The following is a 19,867-nucleotide window of genomic DNA, read 5'->3' on the forward strand; positions in this document are numbered from 1 at the left end:
AACAGCACCACGCTACCAGGAGAACTGAATTAAACTGACAGCAATTAACTAGTTCCAGGATTCTCTGAGTGCTGCTGTGCTTGAGTCCTTTTAGGGGCAAGGAGATTTCACATGTGCTTGATTCTGGGTGAGGAGGTAGGACAGGAAAGAAGAGAGAATTCTGTCTTCTGTGTGGAAAAACTGTAAGTCTCTTTAGAAGGTAGAACGTGGTGAAAAGAAGTTATATGCCACTTTGAATCAACTTCATGGGAATAGTTGTATTACTGGTGATATGTAAGAATGAAGTTGCTCAGAAATCTTGAAGTTGTGAAGGGATTAGTCCGTGGTATAACTAAACCAAAGAAGTTTTTAGTCTCTGAGAAGGCATAGAGTTTTCTGCTTTAGAAGTCAGAAATTATTTGCCCCTCATATCGTGGTCCTGTCTCAAATTTTTGGTGTGGCCTTTAGGAAGTAAGTAGATCCTTTAAAAACTTAATTGTGCGTTTGCCTGACAGATGTAAAAGTGACTTGACTATCTTTTACCGTGATGATAACCGGGGGAAAAATAGCCAAAAATAGAATGTGTTTATCATAAAACTGAAAGAATCCAAATTTGAACTGTTGACTTATGTCTAATTAGTTGTGTATGAAGCCATAGCCCCAAAATGAACCTGATCTTATTTTCTTTTTGTGTTAGAGACCCAGTGCTACTCAGTAGGAAAACTAGTAACAAATTCTGGCTATGGTAGTTGTAGTCAACAATTGTGATCAACCATATGGTGAATACTAGGTGACAGATACTGAATATGTGGAAAGAAGTAGCTTTGTGGGCACCTCTGGCTTGATAGATGCTTTGTAATTCAGTGGTTTGGTCAATGCACACAGTGATAGTCTGCTAACATCATAGTAGAAAAGCAAGCTACTAGTTTGATCTTGGGTTTTTTTGTTTTATTTTTGTTTGTTTTTTCTTTTTTCTTCTTCCTTCTCTTTCTAGCTGCAGAGGAATTTGCTAAAAAGCTTAATCAAAACCACAGAGCAAAGCAACAAAATATTACTGCACGGTGCCTTGAGCTAACAAGAAGCATTAGGGCTGAAAATATACCACCTAACACATCCAGTGACTATATAACTGTCTACTTTGAAAACAAGAAGAATGGAGGTGCGCAAGTGGTGGATGTTCAGCAGCTGCCTGATGAAGATGCAGCTATCATTACATTCAGTGACCATAAAGGTAATACAGAAATACGAAGCCTTTATTTCTCTGAGATCTGTTCACTTAAAGATCAAAATGTGGATTTTCTAGAGAAAAGGCTACTTTGCCCTCATAAAACAACAGATCTGGTGCTTTGTCAGCAGGTCTCTGCTAACTGGAGTGCAATTGGACCAGCTGGGCATGAGGCATAGAATTTTTTCCTTTTTATGCAGTTTATTTCACCCAGGCCTTGATCCTTACAGAATTCAGGTTACAGTTTGAGTTCAATAGAGGAAGTACAGCCTCACGTAGTGCAGGAGACTTCTCCCCCGCTGCCTTCATCACCAGCTGTCTGGCTCATCTGAGGACAATTTCTTGGACAGCTTCTTGGCTGGAGAGCAGGTGCTGTGGCTTGTCCAGCCAGTGACAGAAACATGAGCATCTGTGGAAGATGGAGGACAAGGGGGAAGCTGGAGGCATTGGGGTGAAGGGGAGAGCTCAAGGGAAATTGAAGAGAATAGATGCTCTTTTTGGGGGAAGTGGAGGAGCTGTGATTTGATACTGCTGAGTAACAGTGCAGACAACTACCGAGTTGGGCAGTTCAAGTATGGCATATAACAGAAGTAGGGGCAGAGACAGTGCTGTGCATACATCCTCCTAGATGTGGACCGTGTTGGTTCTTAACCGTCTCTAACTTAGTTTTTGGCATTTAAATCCAGTAACTCTTCAATAATTTGGAATTATTTCTATTTGGGAAGGGGGGAAAATTCATGCAAAACTATTCTTAGACATAACAAACATTATTATGTAGAAAACAAAGTTTAAAAAAACCCATAAGATCTTTGGTTTTAAGTGCTAGCATTAATTGTTTGGGGTTTTGTTTGTTTGTTTTAGATGTAACCAATATCTTGGCAAAGCAGCATTCACTCAACAAAACACCAGTCTCTGTTTATCCTTACTACACGTCGCTGGGAACAGCTCTATATGGAAAAGAAGGGCCACAAATAAAGAAGCCAGATCCAATTACAGTGCCTCTGGATCCATATATCTGGTATTACTTGCGCACATATAATAGGCTAATTGTGGCAATAAGTTGTGAAATGGCAAAGTGTAATTGTGCGCTAACATGGCCTGAACGTCACTGTGCAGACCCAAAAGTTACTTTGCATCCCTCAGCTAATTTGTCTGAGCAGAAGAGACTAGTATCTCGATTGATCAAGACATGGAATGAAAATGTTTCCACAGCATTTTCACGTAGCATATCAAAATACAAAGCAATTAAATGTCAAGTAAGCGCAGAGGTGTGGGAAGCCATTAGAAACAGCTTTACCCATGATGAAGTTCTACTAATCCCATATATTTCCGAGAATTTACTTGTTCTGGTAGGTGAAAAAGAAGTTGTGAACAATGTTGAAAAAGAACTGAAGTTTCTGATAGAAAAGGCCACCAGAGAAATTGAAAGAGAAAAGCAAAGAACTGAAGAAATGGTGGTAATGGGTCCAGGGGAATATGCAATTTTACAGAGTACTGGTCTTGAAGAAAAAATTCGTATGGAGTTCCCAGCCCTGCAGATAACTTATGATCATTTGCAGAAGATAATTAACCTAGGTGGAGTGCCTGAGGAAGTTTATAAAGTAAAAGGGGAAATATTAGATAATATACGCAAAATGGCAAAGAAAACAGTTAATATCCACCCTTATATTTTCCAGTTTTTAGAGCATATTGATAATGAAACCCTGTCACAGAGCCTGTTTATGTCAAAACAAATTAGTGCTTTTTATGAGCTTGGCACAGAAGCTATCATCTTGAAAGGGAGTGCTCCTGAAGATCTCCTAAAAGCAGAAGAAGAAATAAAGAAGGAACTGGACTACAAAAGCATTACTTTGGAGGATGAGTCAGTCCTCCAGAAGAAGGAATGGAGGATGCTTACCCAGCAAAACTGTTCTAATGAAGCTGTAACAGTCACTCAGGCAGAAGGTCAGGTCATCATTGCTGGTTGTTCTCAAGCAGTAGCAAAAGCCTTTGAGGAACTTTTTAACTTTATAGATGAAAACACACAAGTACAAAAGGTCATCGGAGGAAAGCCCATGGGAGTCATAATGTTTTTTGAGAAAGAGAAGACCAATGTTTGGGGTGACTTACAGAAGAAAGGTGTGAAAGTTGACTTTAGCACACAGAAGAAATGTAGAGTTATATCCTTGAGTGGGCCGAGAAGAGAAGTGCTGAAGGGAGTCACCTTAGTTCAGCAAATTCTGTCTGGCCTGCATTATAAGCGTGTGGTAATTAGAGCGCCAGGAGCCAAGTCGTTTTTTGAAGAGCGAGAACGCTTTTTTGCTGCCAGTGTGAAACAAGACTTTAAGTGTCTAGTCAGGCTGGAAGAGCAGTCAGAAGAACAGCAAGAACATAGTAATGTAGGCAAGCCCTATGGGCAGGTGACCATACGTGGAATTGTAATAGCGGTTTATAAAGCTGACTTGTGCACTCATCCTGTTGATGTTGTGGTAAATGCATCTAATGAAGACTTAAAACACATCGGTGGCCTTGCTGAGGCACTGTTAAAAGCGGCTGGTCCGGAGCTGCAACAGGAGTGCGATGAGCTGGTGAGGAAGATCGGGAGTTTGCAGCCTGGGTGTGCAGTTGTCACGGGCGCTGGGAAACTCCCCTGCAAGAACGTCATTCACGCTGTTGGGCCCAGGTGGAGGAAAGAAGAAGCAGAAAAGTGTGTGTTCTTGCTAAGAAAGACAGTGAAGAAAAGTCTACAACTAGCTGAAACATACAATCATGGTTCCATAGCTCTACCTGCTATAAGTGGAGGGATTTTTGGCTTCCCACTGGAACTGTGTACATATTCGATTGTGTCCTCCATCAAGGAGACCTTGGAAGAATCCATGGGGGACGGCAGCTTGAAGGAGGTTCATCTTGTGGATGTTGCACAGAATAACATTCAGGCTTTCAGCAAGGCACTGAAAGAAGTGTTTTCGGATTATTCACCTTCCTGCAAGTCACTGAATCAGACCAGTACAGTTCGTCAGCCTCAGAAAAGCATAATTACTCAAAATAGCAAGGACTTCCCATTGGTAACAACTGAGGAAGGCCTTGACATCATGCTGAAAAAAGGAAGCATTGAAGATGCTACAGTAAGTGTTTTAAATTATCTGCTTTTAAAATATCAAGTGTGGGGTTTTGGTGGGGTTTTTTGTTTGTTTTTTTTTTTTAAAAAAACAAACACAAAACAAAAAAATGACCAATCTTAGACCATCATCTGTAATTAGCAATGTAACATGTTTGATATGTTACTGAAATTGGCTATCACTGCTGATAATGAGAATTGCTATTAGATGACTGCCCTACATGATAGATACAGACAGCTGTGCAGCATTGCATTTTGTCAGCTACTGACACAGAGGCACACAGACCTCTGTGGTACATGGTGCATTACAGTTTAGCAGAAGCAGCTGGGTTTGGCAGGAATGGTTCTGGGCTCTGACCCCCCCGACCCTACCTTGCTGGGCAGGAACTACCTGCATGCAGCATTGACCTTCCCAGAAATTCTGATTACAAGAGTGTCGTACTAGCGCAAAAGCAAAAGAGGGTGCTCAGTGTCGGTTAAGGCGAGTACCCTGCCGTGTGAGAGTGGCTGGGCTGCTTCCAGATCCTCTGTGGTCCTGAGGCAGCACAGCCATGCACATCTGAACCCTGGGCTCATAGCCAGTCTGGTTCTCCCTGCATATGTAGGATATTGGTCTGGGGAACTATTATCCATTATGCTATTGATGAACACTGGCACGCAACATGCGGTTGCCATTGCATTTCCTGTGGAGAACCAACTTCACTAATTGATTTCCAGTTGCCTCCAGTATTGAATTGCTGTTAGCAGGCTGATAGCTACTTTACTGGGATCACCGATACTGGAAGCAACTCCTTTCAGAACCCTTTCCATAGTAGCCAGCAAATCCTTTCAGGAGTGGATGCCTCCCACATCTTGTGCATGCAGGTCCTCCAGTTGGCCAGGGCAGAATATACATTAAAATGTGTATAGAGGTCCTTCCTGAGGAGCTGAATATAGTGCTTGACACAATGTTTGTAGCCCTTTGTATTTCTCTCCCTTATAAGTTACTGCCTTTCTCACTTCTTTCTCTATAGCTTTCCTCCAGTCTTCTTTGTTTTCAGCTTCTCCTTTTTCTCGAGGCCAGTCATGTATGGAAGGTCTTGCTTACCTCAGTGAACACAGATTTTTTTTTTTTTTTTTTTTGGTCTGCGAGCCTCTCTTGGAGAACGAACTTCATAAATGTTTTTCAGATGGAGGTAGAATGATGTGCTGGTTTTGGCTGAGCGTAGACCAGGAATGCGGAATTTTACCTGTCTCCTGTTGGCTTGCAATGAACTTCGCTGTTAACTCAGCTTTTGTGTTGCTATGGGCAGGCTCATGGTATTAGAACTGAGCATAACTCTTCTGGTTTATTCCAAAATTTTGTTCCTCTCAGATCGCTGTCCCAAACACTTACTTTGTAAATCAGCAGGCAGACTGTATTTGATTAATCAGTGCAAAATTTAAACTTGATACTTAAAAGACTTGATACTTAAAAGCTAGAGTTTTTGCTTGTGTGTTTTTCAGACAGACATTGTTGTCACCAGTGTTGCCAAAGATCTCCAGCTCTGTAACGGGCCACTCTCTAAAGCTTTGCTAAGCAAGGCAGGGCCAATGCTTCAGACAGACTTAAAAGAAGAAGGCCTAGGAAAAACACATGAGGAAGGATCTGTGTTGAAAACAAAAGGTTACAATCTAGGTTGCAGTGTTGTGCTTCATGCTGTCGTACCTGCGTGGTCCCCGAGACATGCATCTCAAAAGGTATAAGGGGTTTTATTTCTCTGAACTCTAATTTGACTGGGCTTTATAGTAGGTTTAATGCAACTTCTCCTCTGAATTGAGGGACAGTTTCATAGGAGATAAGGGAGTTTGGGCTGTTCTTTTTTAGCTGTGTGGCTAATCCCTTGTTGACTAATATATTCCTTGTGATGTATGCAATTATTGTATTTTAATACCAAGAGATAGCTAAAAGGGAAAGTGCTACATTGCACATATTGGAAAAAATTACTCTGTAATTGAAAAAATAATTGTGCTTTACAGGTCTTGGGCAACATCATCACAAAATGCCTGCAGATTGCTGAGGAACTATCTCTAAAGTCAATTACTTTCCCAGCAATTGGGACTGGGAATTTAGGATTCCCAAGGTCTGTTGTTGCTAAATTACTGTTTGACAAAGTGTTTGAATTCAGTAGCAAAAATGGAGTAAATTCTCTTGAGGAAGTTCACTTTCTGTTGCATCCAAAAGACACAGCTAATATTCAGGTGAGTTACTATGTTTTTGTGTCTTTATTATATGCTGTTTTATTTGGGTCTGTCTCATGATACTCGGCTATCTGATGATCTCCAAAGAATCCACAGCGTGCTTGTTCTTATAGTAAAGAAGTAGTTTGCTGACAGTCTTTCTTGTGTGTACTGAAAGTTCTCTTTTTGGTTTTACCCCTCATGGTCACCTGCCTGTCCTGTACAGACCTGCTCCCTTCCTATCCTTTTCTGTTCCCTGGCAATAATACAGAAGAAAGTGTAATCATTCTTTATCTCATGAACTCATCTGATTCTTCAGTACATAGGACTTGCCTACAGATAAATTTGCTGTGACTCCTCCATAGATGCCTTCACTCTTGGAAAAAGGAGTGCTTTCAATGGAGTGCTAGTGTCTTTTTAGGAAGAATAATTATGCTAGGATTGCTGTGCTGGTAAACCTCTCCAGTAGAAACGTATCAGTATTCCACATCCTTCTTTCTTCAGTATCACGTTAGCACAAATTTTCTATATCCACACTCAAGTTACTCATTTCATACATGAATCTCTCAAAATGCTCTCTTTTCCTTAAGTCACACTGTGAAATGTCACACTGTGAATTAATGTCCAAATCAGTGTTTCTGCATTTGTTGACTTCTGCTACTTTGTGCAGTAGCTAATACATTTTGAAAGGCCAAACTTGAAGGCTGCTGTGCTAAAGCCTGAGCTATTGTGCATAGAGAAGGGTGCCATTAGCTGCAAGACTTGAGTTAGAGTGTGAACTAGCCCCTCAGTGGAAGGATGCCATCTGTTAATATATCCCTCTGGAATGGTAACTAGGGCTCTGACTTATTTATCAATTCTGTCTGTTGCTCACACTGAATAACCTTGTTCTCTGAGAACAACAGTGTGTCAAGACTTGCCATCATCATTATGGCAGATGGTATGAAGTAATTTGCGTTAAGCTCTTTCTAAATGTTTCTTAACTTTACTTTTCAAACCTTTATTTCTACTGTGTAATCTAAAGACTTCTACAGGGCTTGATTGTAATTTCCTCCTCTAGGAATTTTCAGATGAACTTGAGAACAGATGTGGAAATACTGCAGATGTTACAGCACAGAAGACTTCTCCAAATAAGGCTAGTCAAGACACGGGTAAGCTTGTTTCACAGAAGTTGTGTGCCTAGTGGATTTTTTATTCTTTTAAATATTCCAGGGAATGCATTCATTATGGATGTCTAGATATTTGCTTGGTGAGCATGTCATTCCCAAAGTCCAACTAACAATCGAAGTGGCTGCTGTAAAGGCAGCATATAGTATTTTCAGGCTGGGTGTCTGTAATGTCTGAAACAGTGTTGGAGATGCTAAGAAAAAAAAACTGTACCTGTGATTCATTATCTGGATAGTGCCCCTACAAATCAGGACAGCAGAAGCTATCATGTGCCGAGGGCACAAGCAGGGCTTTTTCTTTTATTGTTGCAGTACTTGATTAGATCATGAACAGGTCAGTGCCTTCCTAGGTCCTGGGAAAGCAGGTGAGTTCCTGGTTATATGTCTTAAAGTGGCCTCTTTGGAATACTCTTAAATCTTTTACACATTCAGATGAATAGCAAAACCAAACTGAAATATCTTCGGTGTTATCCAGCTTAATGGAACTGCAGAGTGTAGAAAATGAGTTATGTGTTGAAAACTTCATCAAGTTTTTAGAAATAACGCATAGGTAAATAGTTCCTGTCATGCAGTAGAGAACCTGCCTGAAAACTCTGAGAGACAGAGGAGCAAGAGAGTGAGACTTGGAAAGTTTGCTGCTCTCTTACCTTGGAGTTTCGCGAAGGCTTATATAGTAAAATGTTGCAAAGTAGTGTCTGTATACCAGGTGTGCCGCAAAACAAGTTTTTTCTGCAATCTCAGCATGAATAGCAATGATGGGAATAGGTGAAGGTTGATCAGAGAGTCCGGTGAGGAGGAATGATTTTCAGTTAACATGGCAGGCAGTCCTCTTCACAGGCTGAGTCTGGAGCCAAACTGTGGTCTCTGTAGGCGTTGTACCCATGAACAAGTCCCTTATCTCTTACCTCATTGCTCTTTTCTGCTCAGGGTCTGTATTTCTTTCCTGCAGCTTCCTCTGGTGCCTCTTCAATCCGAGTACAGAACGTACGTGAAATGACGATCGGCTCCATCGTGTTCCGGGTGGTGGAAGGCGATATTACCAAGGAAGAGGGAGATGTCATTGTAAACATAACAAACCAAACCTTCAGCCTCAAAACAGGTATTTTAGTGGGTATTATGTGCGAAGACAGTACGTGTGGTTGGAAGGGCTAGATAAGGAGAGTAGCAAGTATATTTTTCAACATTTCAAACCCTTTTGTTTGACAGTGTGGTTTCTGTTTTGCTTCTTAGGGTACAAAGGTTCAATTAGGAAGTGTCTGAAACTTTCTTTTTCTTGTTCATTTGTGTTACAGGATGGCATGTTTAAGACTCTTGCAGAAAGGGAAACTAATCATTTTTTTTACTAGAATCTTTTTATAGAACAGCTCTCGGACTAAAGGAGAAGACAAACCTCCATGAGGTTTTGACCTCAGTGAAACTTGTTAGGTACTTTAGACATCACTTTGAATTGAAAAGCATAAGCCTAAAATTTAGGCAACAGTGCTTTTCAATTATAACCTTTACTGTTATCAGGATTGAGATATTTTAGGTGTTACATGGTACACAGTTCTGCCTCAGATGGGAGGCTTTAATGGCATTAACAGTACTAACAGTGGATTCATATGCCTCTTCTCATTTAAGGTGTCTCTAGAGCAATTCTGAATGGTGCTGGAAAAGCAGTTGAAGATGAATGTGCTCAACTAGGTATGGTGCAACACTTCTGACCTCCTTTCTGAAGGTGTTCATGTATGGCAGGGAATCTGTTGGGATACTTTCTCAGTGCCTACTGTACATCCATCTGTATTATGCACTGTGTTACATCAGCTAGTTTTTAATCAGTTAATGTGATATTTGTAAAACATCTAATGAGGGAAGGAAAAGAAAAATCTTCAAGAAGAGGAGAGGGCTTCTAAGCATACGTAAAGAACTAAATCTATTCATTATTGCATCCTCTTATTCCAATAAAGCTTTCCATGATAAAAACAAATTGAGTCTACATTGAACAGAGCCATGAGCAAGGGATAATGTTGGCAGAAATGTTGATAGAGAAGCCATACCTCACTGGAAGCAGCTGTCTACCTGCAACTCCTTTTGTCATTCCCGAGTGAGAAAATGTTTGCTGTTGGCTTAACTAGCAACCCAGTACCACATCCTCTGGGTCACCAAGAGGGAAAACTAGTGAAGTTGGGTTCCCGCTTCAGAAGCGGCATTTATTTGTAGACCAAATTCAGCTAGTGAACAGCCAATATAATGAACAGGGAGTAAGGATGGACAAGGATGTGGTTTAAAACCCCACAAAAATAAGGGAAGTGGGAGGGACGCTGGTGTGGAGGCCAACTTGGAAGACCAACCAAAGGAAAAGAATTATGTGGAGGAGATAAGATGTAAACCTCTGTTGTGGAGGCCAAGAGGGTAACTCAGGCTAGGCAGCCTGAGGGTAAATGGCATGCTTGTGTGTGTGTGAAGACAGAGTGTAGTACTAGTCTGCATGAAGCTCTCCAAGTCTGCGGAGCAAACTTGACAAATAAAGGTGCACACAAAATTTATTTGCCAAACGAGGCAAATATTTTACAAACATAAAATGAATCCTTGTGCCTTGAAAGTGAGAATAGGGAGAGGGGGTTGCACAGTTTGTGGAAGGAGACTTGAAGCATATCCTGGGGCATATTTTTCATCATTTCTTATCTGTTAATGAGGATTAGTACACATCTATATTGTGGACAGTTGTTGATTGATTACATTCTCCTACTTATGTTTCAGCCTCACAATCTAACAAGAGCTATATCACCACCCAAGCCGGAAGCCTGCCATGCAAAAAAATAATTCATTTTGTTGCCCAAGATGACATCAAGATGCTAGTCTCCACGGTGCTTCAGGAGTGTGAATTACAGCAGTATACCTCTGTTGCCTTCCCAGCAATTGGAACAGGTCTGTGTCTCCCTTTTGAAATGGGTTCAGTGCATGTGATTCTGCTGATCTTGGGGTTCAAGCGATGAGTTTGATTTACCTGGAGGGGTTATTCTTTGATGAAAATATATTCAGAAACTGCAGACTTTAAAACTGTTATTAGAAGCTTATGAAGACCTAGAAAGCTTCACTCCTTGCAGTCACCTAGTATGTAAAGAGTATGAGTGCTCTAGAGCTGACGCTTGCTAACAGGGATTCAAAGGTATGTCTATACTTCCTGGAGAACCACGAGCATTTGTCACAGCAGCCTTATATGTGTGGGCAGCTCATCAGAGAATATGCGGGGAGCTACTTCTCCATTGCTGAAATTGGCAGATGATGCAGCTCTGGCTAGCAGCCGCACAAGTAGGGTTGATACGGATGGAATGTGAACCTGTCAGAAAGGCCAGATTGTCCCTTTTTCTCTTCTTGTCATTTTCAGTTACTTCTGTAGAAATCCCTAGAGTCAGAGAATCCAGAACTGGGCCCCATGCATGCAGGGACCTCTTGCATGAATAAAACTAGACTTGCTTTTTGAGCCAAAGGGTTAGCTACTGGGCCACTGAGCGTCAGGCCTGTGGCCTATTAGGTAACCAAGCCATATCCTCTACATCATAACCTGATCAGTTACCATGTCAACAAAAGTAAAATCCCATTTTTCCCTTGCTGAAAAGGTGGTCTTGAACCTTCTTTTCCTGAGAAATAGAAACCTTTCCTAATTGCTAGCTTGAAGTTATTTCTGACCTGTTTATGATCCAAGTGGTTGTGGGTATGTTCATAACTGTTCTTTTAAAGATGTTTTAACCATTTGTAACAGTTATTAACACTTTTTAAAGGCAAAATGTTTATAACTTGTTTCAGGTGAGGCAGGCCGTGATCCAGCTGTAGTAGCTGACAACATGATAGATGCAGTAACTGACTTTGCAAGAAGTAACTCTGCTCCATCTGTGAAAACTATTAAAGTTGTCATCTTCCAGCCACACCTGCTGAGTGTGTTCCATACGAGCATGCAGAAAAGAGAAAGTCCTGCTAAAACAACAGCCAAAACATTGCTTTCCAAGTTCACGTGTAAGTAGATGTCACTTAAATACAGGTTAGAGATCAACCTGTTTAGCACCAGCTGATAATGGTTAATATTAATTACAACATTTGTGTATTTCAATGTAGCATTCTGGAGCTCTGAGAAACATTCCCCAAAGGAAAAAACCAAAACAGTTTTGGAAAAGAAAATCGAGCTGGCTGTTTTGCAGATCTGTGGTGAAAACAAAAATAAAGTCGAAGAAGCTGAAAACTGGTTGAAAAGTGCAATTTTAAAGGAACAGTTTCAAACAGAAATCATAGATAAATCTATCTCTTATTTTGGTGAAGCGGAGAGTGAGGAACTGCGTGACCTACAAAAGAAATTAAAAATTGCTCTTCATTTGGATAGTACCTGTATTCGAATTTCAGGTGTTGAGAAGGATGTCTGGATTGCTTATTCAACTATTCAAGAAATGATCCACAGGGTAGAAGCTGCTAAACAGGAAGAGATCAATGCAGAACTTTTACAAAACTTAATTGAGTGGAAATATTTTGAAAAGGATTCCTACGTGCCCTTCGACAGTCTCACAAATATGCACTTGGAAAATGCTTTCATGGAAAAGAAGAAAGATATTTCAGTCATCATTGATGAGAAAAAATACACAGTGAATATAGAAGCTAGATATGCTGTGGATGACCAAGGAAAACATACACCCGTTATACGTGTTGATAAATCTGAAGGTAAGTAAAAGCCTCTTGACAGACTGATGTTCCCACATTAAAACCAGGTTGCATCCAGCCTAATAAGAGTAAGAAATGGTAAGACTATGCAAAATACTGTTAGGAGCTTTGTGCAGGTCCATTTCTGGAGAATGTAGAAAGGAACTGAATTGGGAAATGAAAATAAAAGAATCCTGCAATTACTTAAAATTTTTGGAAATGTAGGTAATGCGTTCTGAGGTCCTTAACAGGCTTACTAGCAATAATTAGATGTTTGTAGCAGTGATACTAAATCTCGGCTCATTTCTGTTCTGGAGGTGTACCCTCTTCCATTTACTTCTGGTCCTTTACAATATAAGGAGCTACCTCTTTCTTACTCCTCCATACAGGACTTTTCCCAGTGTATTATTTTTCTTTGTCCTGCTGTGACTCAGTTTTACAGGGGCACATTTTGTATCTTAATGGGAACAACTGGTTTTGTCCACTTAACACTTGAAAGTGGAGAGGTTTAAGTAACTGTGCAGCTCCCGGTGTCTTAGTAATGCCTCCTGCACGTATTTTCAGATCTTTATTTTTTGTTCTCTTACCAAAGAATGTCACTTATTAAAAGGGTTTCATACTTCTAATTGAGGGAACCTATACTGCTGATGTCTGTAGCATATGCATCAGTCTGTTACTGTTTGACAATGCAGCTAGATACTAGGCCTTGCATGAAATGAGAGAAGGAAAGAAAGGGAAGACTTCTGCTTTTCAGACGGAGAGTATATTCTTGAACTTCTTAATTTAAAACCTTCCTTGTTCAGATGCTTTGCTCCTAGTCTCCTGGTTGATGAGAATTAACTACTCAGTATTTCTGCATTTGCTCCATGTCCTTGAAAACTTGACTTGCAGGGAAGGCTACTGGTAAAAGATATTGCAAAGGATCCCTCTTTGGCTGTGACGAACAGATTTGTCTAGGAACTCCCAATTCGGGCAGATCAATTGCCAGTGCAATGGCAAACCAGAAATTAAAATGCCCTAATCCTTTGGTAAAAGACCCATGGAATAGTCTTGGCTGACAAAGACCAGTAGGCACTAGTGATAAGCTAGATGTATGGGCTTTTTACAAATATGCCCTTGTAGCAGGGCATATTTCATTTTAAGCAGAGGATTTGGGTAAATATGATTGATTATGTTTCTTCTGCAGATCAAGAGTCAACAGTGCTCCCTGCAACATGGGACGATATGCAAAACCAGCGACTGAAAATAGTGGAACTAAAACCAGAAACAAGAGAATATAGAGATGTGCAGGAAAAGTTTCTGAAGGCCTGTCAGTCATTAAAAATTAAAAAGGTAAAAGCATGTAATCATTTCTGAGCATAAATACTTTGATAACAAGTGATGAAGAATACTAACAACAATGGAAAAATAAATTCCACTGGGATTTCTGAAGTTGGACAATTCTCTATGGCTGTCACTAATTTTAATCAGTATCAGTTTAATGTTGCAGTTAAGATATTTGGAGCAAGTCTTAAGCAGTTGCTTCTTCAGCACCGGTGAGAGTGTTCTTTCTTTAAATAATTTTTGCTATAGTAGAGCACAGCATTTGCTCGCTTAAGCCATGTGTGCTTTGCAGGTAGGCATGTCATTTATGCCCCAGAAATCTGCAAAACTGTCCTATATTGTTTCACATGGAATCTTTCTGTCATGTTTTGGGCTAGGTTCTGCTGTCTGTCATGCCAAAGTTTGGAGTGATTTGACTAACTTATTTCATAATCTGGTATACATGCATTGGAGCTAGGAGAAGAATCTTGGAAGCAGATTGAATTGTTGGTACACTAATGTTTTTCATGACAGCAACCTAAAGAAAATTAATGTGTCTTACTTTCAAACTTTGCAGATTGAAAGGGTACAGAACCCATTTTTATGGAAGGCTTACCAAATAAAAAAGCGTGAAATGGATAATAAAAATGGCAACAGAAATAACGAGAGGTTTCTGTTTCATGGGACAAGTAAGGAGTCGTTAATCTTAATTAACAACTATGGATTTAACCGGAGCTATGCTGGAATGCACGGTAATGTGAATTTCAAAACAACTTTTGTTTTCCTTCATAGGGCTAGGACTGATTTGCCATGCCATCCATATAGTCCTGACTTGTATGCAAAATTATTTGTTTTGTTAAATCTCCCTATTTCAAATAAAAAGCAAAATTGGCAAGAGATTCACAGGCTCTAAAGATGGCAGATAAACTGAAATGCTCACAAACATTTGTTTTTCTTACTACAGCTGCAAACTTTGGAAATGGAACGTACTTTGCAGTTAACGCCAGCTATTCTGCCAGCGACACCTACTCTAAACCAGATGCGAATGGGAAGAAGTACATGTACTTGGCTCGAGTCCTTGTTGGAGAATATTCTCAGGGGAGAAAAGGATCAATTACTCCAGCAGCAAAAAACGCTAGTAACTCTATAGATCTGTTTGATAGTTCAACTGATAATGTGAACCAGCCATCCATGTTTATAATATTTAATGATATTCAAGCTTACCCAGAATACCTTATCACTTTCACTAGATAAGCATTTTGACTGCAGCCAGGATTGCATGTCTTTCAGTCTTTGTGTAGGACAGAAACACTTATAACAAAATACACCATGAAAACAATAAATAGTTTTATCAAACTCATTTCTTAAAGCTTGTTCACATTTAAGCAACCTCTGGCAATTTTTGATAGCACTGAAATAGACTGCTTGTTCACACTTAAAGTAGCTGAGTGTATTTAACACTTGAGCTCAATATTCTACAGAAAACTGCTGTTAGATTACATATCAAGCCTTTACACTGTATTAGCCTTTCCATGCAGCCTTACTGCCATCCTGGTTGCACTATGAAGTGGGGAGTGCTGGCAGGGGATTGGAAGGGATCTTCTTTCAGCCACTGACCGCTCGATGTTGCATTTCTGATGGCTTCTTACACTCTGTAAATGACCGTCTGCATCATGAATTGTGATACAGTGGTTTTCAATAAATAAACTAATTGTAGTTAAGGACTTGGGTTTGTCTAAACCTCTCTGAAGATTAGCATTGGTTTTCAACCAATGAACTTCATGTCTCAAATGGAGATTTGCTTGTTTTTCATACAATAACCCTCCCTGGCAGGTTACTAAGAGGTTCCACAGAAGGTTAGAGAAGTTGCCTGAGTTATTTTTATGTATATACATATAGCCTGAGAGAGATAGGAAAGTAAATTTTGAGAAGGTGTTTCTGTTGTCATATACCAGCTGCAGCAACCTTCCTGTGATCTTCAGGGGAAATGAACAGAGCAAAGAAAAGCACAGAAGGGTGGGGTGTTAAGGCTTAAATAAATAGGTTATCTCAAAGGGGTGATCATTAAGTACGGTCTGTGTTGGAGAGGGGAGTAAAGCAACATCACCTTCTTTGTAGCATGTTGACAGAATAAAAAAATATGCCTCTTATGCATATCTTACAATATGCCAGATATTGTAAGATCTTCCAGTGAAAAAGCAGAGTGATGCAGCACCTCCAAATTCTAAAACCCCTTCTGAATGTATCAGGTTTGACTTCTTAATAAGAAGAACATAAGAACTTAAGTTCTTCTTAAGATTAAGAGAAAATCTTCCAATACTCACTTTACAGAGTTAGTTAGGTTGCTGTTACTTTAAAGTTTTACTGTGGGTTGGTGTGTCCATGTGCGTCCATGTTACCATTGCAGGGTAAGCATGGCCGAGGGACATGTTTTCTAGGGAAGGTGCTGTGAAATAATGTGAACCTGCAAGTACCTTAGGAGAGCCATAAACATCAGGCTGTTCATTCGTGCCCCACCCCGTCGCTCCCTCTGCAACAGGGCTGGAACCACTCTCTGGGATTTACTGCTTTCGATTATGTCAGTTTCCTAACTGCTGAAAAATGCTGACTGTTGAATTCCTGGTGCTTGAAATCAAGCTATTGGGTGTGGGCGCCAGAAGACTTTAAGTTTTGCTTTTAAAATAACTAGACTTAATGTAACAAATACACGCGGTCACTTGTCCACCAGTATGACAGGAGCCAGAGGTGACAGGATGGGGTGCTTCACTGCAGCTGGTACATCACTTGTACCACTCTGAACTTTCTCTGCAGGAGACAGTAATGCATCTATTCTCAGCTTCTCCATCACCACAAGAAGCTGTGGAGAACACCAAGATGTTTCTTCACCAGTGCTTGCATTACAGGTGCCAAGGGCATCAAGCATAGAGCAGCAGCCTGTAGCACCGGGCTCCGTGCAGGCGATGAGTAAAAGATGCGGCTTCTCCAAAGGAGTTTATTACACCCGAAAGGCAAGGGAGGAGGCGGAAGAGTACAAGGGGACTTTGCTCCTCCAGCCGTGTGATGGGCTTGCAGCTCCCAGCTCAGGGAGGGAGAGGACATTTTGTAACGTGGAGGGAGCGCCTGAGGCAGCTTTGGGTGTCCCAGGAACAGAATTCTGGAGGGGAAAGGAGCGTAAGGGCGCAGGTGTGAAGCTGGGACCGGCGGGTCGGGGGAGCCAGCCTCCTGGGGCGGGTGTGTCGCGACAGACGGCGGCGGAGGAGACGGGAGAGGCGGGGACCCATCCCGGCGCAGCGCCCGCCCCGGCCCTCGCTCCTCGCTCCTCGCCCTCCTCCGCGGCCTCCCGGGTCCCGCCGGCTGCCGCTGACCTACCGGGAAAGGCGGCGGGCCGCCCCGCCCCGCCCCGCCGCGCCGGGAAACGAAAGCGAAAGGCAGCGGGGACAGGAACCGGGCGGCCATGGCGGGGCAGCGGCCGGGCGCCTTCCCGCTGCTGGTGCGCGGCGACTGGGGTGCCGCCGAGCCGCCGCCCGCCCTGAGGAAGAAGCTGCTCTGCTACTTCCAGAGCCAGAAGCGCTCGGGCGGCGGCGAGTGCGAGCTGCGGACCGGGACCGGGACCGGGCACCTCCTCGTCTGCTTCGCCCGCCCCGAGGGTGAGCGGCCGGGGCGGGGGAGGGGTGAGGGGGTCCGGCGGGGGCCGGGCCGGCGGGTCCGGGCGGCCGCGGCGGCCGAGGGCTGCCCGCCTGCCCCGGGCGGAGGGGCCGGGAAGGAGGTTAGCGTGTCAGCCCCCTGCAGAAGTGAGCGTGTTGCGAGTTGTAACTCACAAGTCGTAACTTTCTGCAAGTTAAGATACATACGCTGACTTAAATTATTATATGTCGTGTAATGTACGCTATCTAGTAGGTAATATACACATCTATAGTATGTAATGTGGCATATACATCCTGTAATATGCGGTATAGAATACATAATATGTATTTGCTTATATATATGCGTAAGTTCGGTGCTTAGTAATAGCCTCTAGATTGCATTTTGAATAACATTGGTCTATAAGTTAATAAATACATCCTACCAGGTATATATACGTATATATTAATTTTGATGCACAGTAGTATTTGCTAGATTGCACTTGGAAAAATAAAGCTTATGCTAATATAACTTACTGTAGTTACAGATATATATTAAAAATATGACATGTATAATGTGCATGTATTTATATAAGCTTGCAGCAAGGTGGAAAGCATTTAGCTGCAGTTGTGTTAAATGTATACATATACATGCATGTACATGTATGTGCATAAACACATATATATACCTTTTTTTTTTCTGCCTTACCATGCTTCCCAGTTGCTGACTCGCCCAGCTGGTAAGTTCAGGACGTACAGCCCCAAGCCATTTTGACACTGGTTGGAAGGGGGTGTGCAAGGCATGGGGCCGGTACTGGGACCCTCGTGCCGCAGCCCCAGCGCGGGGCTGCCCTCTGGACACCAGCCAGGAAACGTGTGGTGGAGCTGAGCTTTGCATCTCCGGTGGTTTTTTTCAGAAATAATATTCTCTGCTGTTCTCCCGTTTCTTTTCAGGAGGAAAGCCTCATGCGTGCTGTGTTAGCGTTATGAATTTAAAATTCTTTTCGTTTTGTGGGACAGTATATGTGTCCTAATGTAATGGTGGAAAAGTGCTACGTAATTTAAAGTTGTGTTTCTATTCAGATTGTCACTGGGGTTTTTTGGTTTTATTTAGTGAAGCAACGAGTTCTTGAGAGACAGTCTCATAAGCTGTGTTTGGGAGAAAAAGGAGAAATGAAATTGATTGTCACAGAGCCTGAAACAGCACTAGCTGCTGAAGAGGAGGCATTTGAAGAAAAATTAGTTCCCACAAAGGTGAATAAAAATTGTAATCCTAACCAGAGCTTTGAAATAGTGATGAGAGTGTCAAATCAGCCACTGATGTTTTGCTTTCATTTTATTTTAGGCTCTGGATGCCACAAGCAATCCTCAAACAAAAGGTAAAATGTTATCCATCACTCTGTGTGCTGATTCTTCATAAAACAAAAACGTTGGTGCTTTTCTCCACACGCAGCTCCAGTTCTGTCGGGATTTGTGCTGAAAGTTTCTGAGTTTGGCAGCCTGAGTCGGGTGATACAGGGAAAGATGCCTGGCCAGGGACACTGTAGACTTGATCACCAAGGATGGAGTTCACCTTGCCAGACTTAGACCATGCACCTGGTTTTAGCTTCTAAAATAGCATTTTTAGTCAGAGGAGCATCTCCAGAGAGGGATTTAGTTCCCTTATCCTGCATAACTGCTCTAAGATAAGATCTGCATAGAAACACCTAGATTGAAGGTCTTAATCCCAGGCCTGGTGTCTCTGTGTTCCCTACAGTTAGGAGAGTCTGTAAAGGCAAGTGGTGCATCTCCCCAGTACCTCAGTGACTTCAGTTAGGTCCTCTCTCAGCAATATTCTGCTAAGCTTCATGATTCAAAAAGCCATCTAGAAAACATTACTGCACACCCAAATGTACCCGCATCTGTGAAGAGTAAATACTTAGCCCCGAGACAGACCAGTTAATCAGGAAGTTCTTCAGTGATTACCCCCATATCTTTTCCTTTCTGTATGAAGTCTTGTTCGATGCTATTTTGTGTGGGTTTCCTGCTTTCAAAATTAGGTACACAAAGTTGTAATCTACTGGTTTTTAGTCATACTAGAGAGGACCCTGAAAATCTCCAGATGCTGCTTTTAATCGCTTTGTTGGGTCAGCCTAGCTTTCTGTTTTGGCTCTTTCGTACTTTCTTCATTGGACATAGTGGAGCAGATGATTCCTGTCGGTGATCTAGAAATTAACAACTAGTGTCTGTAGAGCTATGGCTTCTGCGGTTATGTCTTTTGTTTTCTTCTTGTCAGGCTTATGCTGGTAGGCCTTCAAAAGCAGCTGTCTTCTGTAAATGTTATGGGTTTGGTATCAGTTGTTGTACCTCAGGAGAGCTCGTAAACCCGGCGAGCGGGCAGAGCCAGCCTGTTTGTACGGCCGCCTGCTCCAGCTTTCCCACCCCGTGTCTCTGTCTCTCTCCTTGGGGCTGCCCCCACAGCTGGCCTGTTGGGCGCTGCCCCAGGATTTAGGGATTTGGGGGTGTTCTTGAGCAAAAGCAAGCAGAGACCTTACCCCCGCACCCCACGTCAGGTGTACAACTGCTCCACCGAGCTCCTCTCCCCTCGGTCGTACCTGTCCTCTGCCACGGCCAG

General features: G+C 42.1%; 1 protein-coding gene across 7 annotated transcripts in view; it reads left to right on the forward strand.

Moving 5' to 3' along the window:
* LOC140657200 (protein mono-ADP-ribosyltransferase PARP14-like) overlaps positions 1–19,867 on the forward strand; it is a 44,139-nt gene that overhangs the window by 4,938 nt on the left and 19,334 nt on the right. For 5 of the 7 annotated variants that reach the window (XM_072873853.1, XM_072873856.1, XM_072873859.1 and 2 more), the window contains 13 exons: positions 974–1,210; positions 2,066–4,308; positions 5,787–6,020; positions 6,300–6,521; positions 7,561–7,651; positions 8,616–8,765; positions 9,287–9,349; positions 10,406–10,573; positions 11,453–11,659; positions 11,759–12,352; positions 13,518–13,663; positions 14,211–14,385; positions 14,598–15,334. In XM_072873853.1, coding sequence (XP_072729954.1) covers positions 974–1,210; positions 2,066–4,308; positions 5,787–6,020; positions 6,300–6,521; positions 7,561–7,651; positions 8,616–8,765; positions 9,287–9,349; positions 10,406–10,573; positions 11,453–11,659; positions 11,759–12,352; positions 13,518–13,663; positions 14,211–14,385; positions 14,598–14,887 — 4,820 coding nt within the window. In that variant the 3' untranslated portion in view covers positions 14,888–15,334. Of the gene's footprint in view, positions 1–973; positions 1,211–2,065; positions 4,309–5,786; positions 6,021–6,299; positions 6,522–7,560; positions 7,652–8,615; positions 8,766–9,286; positions 9,350–10,405; positions 10,574–11,452; positions 11,660–11,758; positions 12,353–13,517; positions 13,664–14,210; positions 14,386–14,597; positions 15,335–16,916; positions 17,281–18,367; positions 18,508–18,598; positions 18,633–19,867 lie in introns of those variants that run through there. The other 2 variants (XM_072873855.1, XM_072873854.1) reach the window with 2 other exon arrangements.

This window comes from Ciconia boyciana, chromosome 10 (genome assembly GCF_034638445.1).
Source record: "Ciconia boyciana chromosome 10, ASM3463844v1, whole genome shotgun sequence".
Classification (NCBI taxonomy): Eukaryota; Metazoa; Chordata; class Aves; order Ciconiiformes; family Ciconiidae; genus Ciconia; species Ciconia boyciana.